This window comes from Arachis hypogaea, chromosome 18 (genome assembly GCF_003086295.3).
Source record: "Arachis hypogaea cultivar Tifrunner chromosome 18, arahy.Tifrunner.gnm2.J5K5, whole genome shotgun sequence".
NCBI lineage: Eukaryota > Viridiplantae > Streptophyta > Magnoliopsida > Fabales > Fabaceae > Arachis > Arachis hypogaea.
Window position 1 is genome coordinate 3,621,581 of NC_092053.1, and position 9,282 is coordinate 3,630,862.

The window sequence follows — 9,282 nt, forward strand, 5'->3', positions numbered from 1 at the left end:
TCCTTAAATTTCTTTTGTGCTATAGTTTCAACTGTTCACCTTTGTGTTAAATTTTAGGTATCCAGCAACACAACAGCAACAATACATTCTGACCAAACAGAAGCTCGCAGATGTTACAATGAAAGTCTGAAGAATAAGTCAGCACACAACTACAAGGACGAGCAACTAAAGGAACCTCATCAAGTAGCAAACATCTCATCAATGGCCGACCTAGATCCTCGGGAAGACCAACAAAACAGACCCTCACCAACAGACGACCTGGAACAGGTACTCTTAGACAATAACCATAACCATATTACTTACATCAGTCATTCACTTCCCGCAAGAACCAAGCAATACATCATCAGCATACTTCAAAAAAAACGCTGACCTCTTCGCATGGACCCCAGGAGATATGCCGGGCATAGACCCCAATCTAATATGCCACAAACTACAGATAGACCCAAAGACCCGACCTATATCTCAGAAAAAAAGAAACATGAGCAATGAAAAAAGATCGGCCTGCCAAGAAGAAACACAAAAGCTACTCGAGGCAGGGTTCATTCGGGAGCTGCGCTTTACAACATGGATCTCCAATGTGGTTATGGTAAGAAAACCCTCAGGTAAATGGCGAATGTGTGTAGACTTTACAAATATAAATAAAGCATGTCCAAAAGATGCATACCCCCTCCCTTGCATTGACAAACTAGTAGATAATGCATCAGGATACAATGTCTTAAGCTTTTTAGATGCATATTCAGGGTATAACCAAATACTAATGCACCCCAAGGACCAGGATAAAACAGCTTTTATAACTGAATTAGGAAATTATTATTATAAGGTTATGCCTTTCGGCCTTAAGAATGCAGGTGCAACTTACCAACGCCTAATAGACAAAGTTTTCAGAGACCAAATTGGAAGAAATATAGAATTTTACGTAGACGATATGGTGGTAAAAACCAAATAACCACAACACCACGGAGATGACCTGGAAGAAATATTTGAACAAGTAAGAAGGCACAACATGCGACTCAACCCCGAAAAATGTGCATTCGGAGTAACCGGAGGAAAATTCCTCGGATTCCTGCTAACATGTAGAGGCATTGAGGCGAACCCAGAAAAGTGCAAGGCAATAATACACATGCGAAGCCCTCAAACAGTGAAAGAGGTTCAACAGTTAAACGGCAGACTAGCCGCCTTATCCAGGTTCCTCCCATCAATCTCTACACAATCACACCATTTCTACAACATACTCAAAAAATAAACAAAATTCGAGTGGAATAAAGAATGCGAGATAGCTTTCCAAAAGCTCAAAGCGACATTATCGTCTCCTTCGGTCCTACAAAATCCCAGCCAAGGTAAGCCTTTATTAATATACTTATCTGTTACTACTAACGCCATAAGCTCGGCACTAATGACAGAAATAAAAGAAAAACAAGAACCAGTATATTTTGTTAGCAAGACATTACAAAACGCCGAGCTAAGATACTCATCAATGGAGAAGCTAGCATACGCACTGGTCATCTCAGCTAGAAGGCTAAGGCACTATTTCCAAAGCAACAAAATCATAGTAAAAACTAACCAGCCTTTACGTCAAATTCTAACACGACCAGAGGTATCCGGAAGACTAGTAAAGTGGTCAATCGAGCTCTCCGAGTTCGACATCGACTATGAACCAAGGACAGCAATGAAAGCGCAAATACTGGCCGTCTTTATAGCAGAGCTAGCAGAGCAACCATCACAACATTATACATGGGAACTATACGTCGACGGGGCCTCCAACAATGAAGGCTCCGGAGCAGGAGTGCTACTTACAAACAAACATAACCTGCAAGCTGAGCAGTCCATCAGATTCACATTTCAGACAAGCAACAATCAAGCCGAATACGAGGCACTACTCCCAAGACTAAAGCTGGCTCTCAAAATTACCCATCTCCAATTATACTGTGACTCACAACTAGTAGTACAGCAGGTAACCGGGCATTTTCAGGTAAAAGATCAGCTACTAGAAAAATACCACAGCTCTGTAAAAGAGCTCCTCACTCATTTTCATTTCGTACAAATCACACACATAGCTTGGAAACAAAACACCCGAGCAGATGCACTCTCAAAATTAGCAACAACTAGAAAATTTGCAACTGATTATGTTATATCTCAACTAACATTCACTGATCCAAGTTTTAGCAACATACCTATATTTTCAATATCTAAGGAAGAAGACTGGAGAGTGCCGTACAAGCAATACATACAATCAGGAAGAATACCTCCAACACCAGACACCAAAATATTCAAAAGACGTGCAGCATCATTCACCATGATTGGAAACGAGTTATACAGAAGAGGCCAAAAACGCCATGGACAAAGCCCATGAAGGAGTATGTGGCAACCACATAGGAGGATTAAGCCTAGCATCCAAAATAGCACGGGCAGGGTATTACTGGCCATCGATGAAAAATGATTGCATCGACAAAGTCAAAAAATGTGACAGCTACCAAAAGCATGGGTCGGCCATCAACAACCCTGCCGAACAATTACACACCTCGGAGGTAAGCTGACCTTTCCAGAAATGGGGGCTGGATATTCTCGGTCCTTTTTCAAAAGCACCAGGACAGGTAAAATACTTGTAGCAATTGATTACTTTTCAAAATGGATAGAGGCAACTCCATTAGCAAAAATAAGAGCTGATAAAGTAAGATCTTTCATTTGGAAAAATATTATTTGTCGTTTTAGTATACCTCATCATATTATCACTGACAATGGTCGGCAGTTCACCGACCAAAATTTAGCATCTTTTTTACATGAATTTCAGATAAAACACCATTTTTTGTCAGTTGAACACCCACAAACTAACGGACTCGCGGAGGCTGCCAACAAGGTCATCCTCAATGCTTTAAAGAAAAAGCTCGGCAACGCAAAAGGAGAATGGGCCGAGCTAATACCAGAGGTCCTCTGGGGCTACAATACCACAATACAAACAACAACACAAGAAACACCGTTCAGACTGGTGTATAGGGCGGATGCCATGATCCCAGTCGAAATCTCAGTAGCGTCACCTCGTAGAAATCCTATCTCGGCCAAGCAAAACGAAAACATCAGAAGAGTGGAACTCGACACAATCGACGAAGATAGAGAACAAGCAAGAATAAAACAATTAGCAATGCAAGAAATAATAAGAAGGAAGTACAACAAGAAAGTACAGCCAAGAGCATTCCACGAGCATGACCTCGTCCTCAGAAGAACAGAGGAAGCAAGAAGGCAACATACACATGGCGAGTTAGCAGCCTCATGGGAGTGGCCATACCGAGTTGTACAGGTACTCGGAAAAGGGGCATATAAACTTCAAACCTTAGAGGGCGGAGACGTCCCTGGAATCTAGAATGTTTCATCTTTGAAATCTTACTCATCATAGAAACGATATGGACAGGAGGAGATACTCTTTTTCCCTACGCCCAGGATTTTCTCCCACATAGGGTTTTTTTTCTTGAGGAGGTTTTAATGAGGTCCCTCACACCCATATCAACCACATGTACAAATCTTCTATACTATCTATAATAAAACAACATCGTCAAACTCATACAACTAACAAAATCAAACAAAAGATACAAACAAGGTCTACCAAACCATAATATACCATAAGTCAATTACATACTATCAAGTATTTCAAAAAGCAAAGAGCTTTACAAACAAAAAACGGCAAAGGCATACTAAAATCATTAATCTGCCTTCCCAACAGAAGCACTCTCGTCCCCTTTCTCGGACAGAGCCTCATCATCAAGCAACTGCCCGTTGCTAACAACTTTCGTAACATCTAATTTACTAACATCAAAAGAAGGAGACAAAACTCCTATCTGTGCTACAGCACGGTCAAACCCGAGAGTAAAAGCTGACAGGACCTCCTCCTCCAACTCAGGAATTCGAGCTACTGCCTTCTCAATTTCCTCAACCTTAGACTCAAGATCAAGCCTAACTTTCTGAAGCTCAGATTCAACATTTTTAACCTTCTCTTTCAAACCCCTAACTTCAGTTTTCAACTTCTCCACCCGCGCATCCCTCTCCTCTAAAGACTCTTTCAATTTTTTAATCGCAGCAACTTGATCGCCATCCAAAATGGCATCCAGTTCTGAAGTCTGACCAATAGAGAGAAGCCTTGCCCCAATCACCTACAGAAAACCAGAAAATTACAAACAAATTTTACAATAGATCAACAAATCAAACAAAACACCAATATACCTGCAAATAGCGAGCAATCCCAACTTTGCCAGCATCATGGATGATCTTAACATCAGCATCCACCTGAGCAACCTCGTCAGCAACAGCCATAAAGGGATACTCAGAAGATCAGAGAGAACTCTGAGGACCTTCTTTATAGCCATGAAGAACCACTTGACTCTCGTAAGCCGCACTAATCTCTTCGGCAGTAAAACAACCAGAGCCCTCTTTCACAGCAGTAAGGTCAACAATCTTCGATGACCCATCACCCCTTTTTCTCTTAAAACCTCCATCATGCTTTCCCCTACCTCCCTCACCATCCTTAACCAAATTAGTAGACAACCCCTCCTTTTTCCTTCCTTTTTGTTTTGGAAACATAAGCTTTCAAGTTAGCAGTAGTAAGCGTAGGAGCTTTCTCACCTACAGAAAAACAAAGAAACCACATAAGAACACAAAAACATAGCCAAACCAAAGTCTAAACCACACAGCTGCTATGTTACCTAGATACTCTTCCATTGCCTCCTTATCCCCTTCAAGCTCTAAAAGAGTGGAAATAGAAAGTAAAGAGGACGACGACGTCACATCCATCAAAAAATTCAACAAACACTCTTCACTAGCCACCCTATTCTCGCAGTCTAAAATCTGTTTAGGCTATGGGGACCAAAAGACAGGAAACCTCTCCTCAAGCAACGAATCCAAGAAGAATGGGTAAAAATCCTCAACAACCTGAAACTTAACAAACATTTCCTTAAAATATTTAAAAGATTGTTTGAACAAGGTAAAAATCCCACGGCCTGGATGACCACTCAAGTTTACCCACCCACCCCTGCGAACCTCCTTAGCTTGGAACAAAGAGAAAAACAAACCAAGTGAAGGGTAACATCCTAAATAATCCATCAGACACTCAAATGCTCTAACAAACGCCCAGGAATTTGGGTGCAGTTGTGTAGGAGCACAGTTCAACTGATGTAAAACCCCACATTCGAAGTCAGTAAAAGAAAAACGCATACCAAGTTCAGTCAACAAGCATGTATAAATATAAAAGTAACTCCAATTGGACCTCTTCTCACAAACCCTGTCATTTTCATTGCATGGCAGAAACCTAACCTCCAATTCGTGGCCATGCCTTACCTACCTAGCCCCATTCAACTGTTTCACCAGCTCATCATTACTAAAAATAGAAATACGGCCTCTAACATCACTATCAACCCAGCTATAGGCATCACCTTCATCAACAGCAACTGATTCCTTTTTCCCCATTTACAAAGAAACAAAAGAAAACCAACAAGTAATCCACGACAAGAACGATTCACTAACCTTTTTTAGTCATGATGCACTCCCTCGAAACAAGTACAATGTAATGGGGAGCAAACGTTCAAAACAGTCAGTTGAAGAGACAACTTCAACTTCCAAGACAGCCACTACCCCACGTTTTCTCACCCATTAAGGCCAAAAAGAAGAAAACGGACAACACATGCAGCAATAAGGCCCAACATATAACAACCCATAAAAAATATATATATATATATATATATATATATATATATGTTGCACTTGGGGGCTCCATCACAGGTCTCCTAATACAAAGCTCCAGAAGCCGAAAAATAAATAAGCTCAACCTGTTTTTGTTAACAGGACAAGCTTGGGGGCTGTGATCCATACCGAAATACTCAGCTTCAAGAGCTTTGACCGAGCTTATCAAAAACAGAAAACGTAATAGCCGAAACTTCTCAACTAACTGAGTTCCAGGGAATCTTCCCAACTTACCGAGATTTTGGGACCAAACAGATAATATCCCTAACAGACCCATTAGTAATCTCAGAGTAACGGTAAAATGACTAAGCTCTCTCATCTATATAAGTCATCACCTAACCCCACTCAGGGACACGATTTTCTTCTTCTGAATGCTTAAGAAGAACACTACAATTCACAAAACACATTTTTTACTGCTCTCTTTTAAAGTATTCTCTTTTATTCAGGAATATTACTGACTTGAGCGTCGGAGTCCTTTTTTCAGGTTCCACGCCAGTCTCACCCCAGTTCCGAGGAGCAATTTCCGAGTTATAAAAGAACTGCCCAGCCTGCCCGCAGACGAGCTATAATTCGGAAGCCATTCTCCAGAACGAAACACGTAGTATAATCGATATATTTTGTTTAAATCCTGAAATAATTTAAAATATCTTTATCTCGCTACCAAAAAAGGACTTACATTAAAATTTCCATTCTCAGTAACAAGAATTAATTTTCAGCACACTGCTTTTGCAAATTTATGATAAACAATATGCTTGTTTTGTTACTTTCCTTTATGCCTTGGGTAAAAGCAAAGGCTTGTTGCTTGCCATACATTTGCTGTCAAGAATAAAAAAGTAGGTAATTTTAGCATAAGTAGTGTTAAAATTGCGCGTTGTTTGGACAGCCGTTTCAGAAATTCCCAAATAAAATAGAGCAGTTATAACTTATAACACGATAATTAGAATGAACCAAACTATTCCTACCCAAATTAGACATGAGCTGTGATTAATGAGATACTTAGCTGAACTCTTTAACTCCACTCTCTCCGTCGTTGTCAGATTATAGTATTTACCGCGTTTGCGAGTCGCTTTCATTTCTTTACAAGCCACAGCCTACACCTACCCCCAACGGATTTAGTCCATTTCACTTTTCCTCTATAAATACCCCCTCCTCTCAGTCTCACACCCTCTCCAAAACCAAATTGAGTTATGTTCCCTGTAAACACAAAAACAATTAATTAATTGAGAATCCTATTTTTTCGTCGTCTCTTGAAAACAAAAAAAATGGTTCTTAGAAAGGGATTGCTCATCGTTAACCACCAGGAGGGTTCTAACTGGGAAACATCGTTAAGTATGGAAAACGCTCGCTCCATCATAGCAAAATGGGACCCACTTCCCAACGGCAGCGAAAACAAAGACTCAACTCCTCTCTTCACTAACACGCGCCAAGAAGCCAAACGGTACCTTAACGCCGTTTCAAATCTACATTCCGCTATGCAACACCTCCTCACACTGGATTCCTCCTCGGACCAGCTCGTCGAGGCTTGTTCCCTGATGCAAGTCGCCATGAACAGGCTCGAGAGAGAGTTATATCGTGTATCGGCTGAGATTAGGGACCATGTTGACGATGATAATATTCGCCATGCTGCTGCCAAGGAGGATTTGAAGGCAATCGTGGAGTGTATGTTCTTCGCTGGATATGGCAAAGAGTGCGTCCAGATTTACTCCAAGGTCAGAAAGTCCAATGTCACTGAGGCACTGCAGAATCTCGGAGTGGAAAAGCCTAGGCTCTCTAAGATGAAGAAGATGCAGTGGGAGATGTTCGATTTTAAGATCAAGACCTGGCTCAACGCCGTCAAATTCGCCGTCGGAGCTCTGTTTCCCGTTGAGAGGAGTCTCATTAACCAAATCTTTCCCTCATCGGAGAACACGACCGTAGTCGAGTCCTGCTTCGCGGAGATTTGCAAAGACGGTGCCGAAATGTTGTTTCTGTTCCCTGAAATCATAGCAAAGTGCGAGAAAACGCCGGAGAAAATGTTCCGACTACTCGATCTCTACGAAGCACTCTCTCAAAATTGGCCTAAAATCAAGGACATATTCTCATACGAATCAACCTCAAGCGTAAGGTTACAAGTCGGAGTTTCACATATGAAAATCGGCGAGGCCGTTAGAGCAACGTTATCGGCCTTCGAATCGGCGATTACTAAGGAGTCATCAAAGACGCCGGTCCCCAGCGGCAGGATCCACCCGCTCACTCGCTACGTCATGAACTACATCTCATTCCTAGCCGATTACAGCGACGCGCTCACCAACATACTCATCGATTCGCCAAAGACTCCCATGCCGGAGTCCTACTTCCGGACACCGAAGCTCCCGGCGAAAACTCCAGCGCCTCCGGAGCTGGCGGAGCGGCTGGCGTGGGAGATTCTTCTGCTGCTCTGCAAGATCGACGGAAAAGCAGAGCTCTACAAGAACGTGGCGCTGGGTTACCTGTTTCTTGCGAACAACATGCAATACGTGGTCACAAAGGCGCGGAACACGAAACTAGGTTCCATCCTGGGCGACGATTGGCTCGCGAGTCACGATCAAAAGGTGAAGGAATACGCATCCAAGTACGTGAACATGGCGTGGAGTATGGTGGAGATGTCTCTGCCGGAGAATCCAAAAGCGGCGATGCAACCGGCGGAAGCTTCCGCCAAGTTCCATATCTTCAATATGGCGTTCCAGGAAGCGTGCCAGATGCAGTCCACGTGGATCGCACCTGACCTGAAACTGCGGGATGATATCCAGAAATCGGTTGTTTCGAAGCTGGTGCCTAAGTACCGGGATTTCTACGAGACGAATCGGGTCGGGTCGGATTCGGTTATAGCGTTCTCACCCGATGATTTGCAGAATCATATTTCTTTTATTTTGCATGATGTTGAAGATCCGGGCAGCATTACTACCCATTTTTCTTCCTTTCTTCGATAGCAAGCTTGTTCCACGTCATTTGTTTTAATATTTCATTTTTCTGTTGATGCAAATAGTAGGATGAGGGGTTAATTAGATGTATAATCTGCATAGAGACTTAGGGAGTTATGTTGTGTACAGTGGAAACCATGGAGTATAGAATTAATTATGTTGCATCCAATTATTGAGATGCTTACAAGTTACAACAGACATAATAATGCTAGAATGACTTTGTTCTTTTTTTTTTTTTTTTTTTGTGATACATTGATTTATTCAAGGTATATAGTCTTGAACTTTCTGATACTAGCTAGTGGATTGTTATGTTATGAACAATATTATCATAAGACACTAATAAATGATCTTACATGTATTTTTCAAAAAAGACGTAGTTTAAAAGGTATTGTGTGACCTGATTTCTTTCATTTAAATTCAAGGCATCGAAGGCGATTAGGATATTTCTTCTGCAGCAATAACATGAGCAATGAATCTCTCACTTGTTCTGCATATTCTTTATTTTATTTATTTATTTATCTTTCTGTTTGTTTGTTGAAATTAAAGGTTCTTCATCGTTTTCATCTGCTATATAAGATTCACAACTCAAATTGCACTAAGCTTTCCTTGATCGAAACAACAA

General features: G+C 41.5%; 1 protein-coding gene across 1 annotated transcript; it reads left to right on the forward strand.

The window, feature by feature from the left end:
• Window positions 1–6,892: 6,892 nt before the first annotated feature.
• Window positions 6,893–8,954, forward strand: LOC112772556 (exocyst complex component EXO70H1). Its single transcript, XM_025817525.3, has one exon. It carries the CDS (start codon window positions 6,984–6,986, stop codon window positions 8,667–8,669), a length of 1,686 nt encoding a protein of 561 aa, XP_025673310.1. The 5' UTR covers window positions 6,893–6,983; the 3' UTR covers window positions 8,670–8,954.
• Window positions 8,955–9,282: the final 328 nt, after the last annotated feature.

Excerpts from the sequence above, each read along its gene's own strand:
- LOC112772556 (XM_025817525.3), top strand. The coding sequence starts at position 6,984 with ATGGTTCTTAGAAAGGGATTGCTCATCGTTAACCACCAGGAGGGTTCT.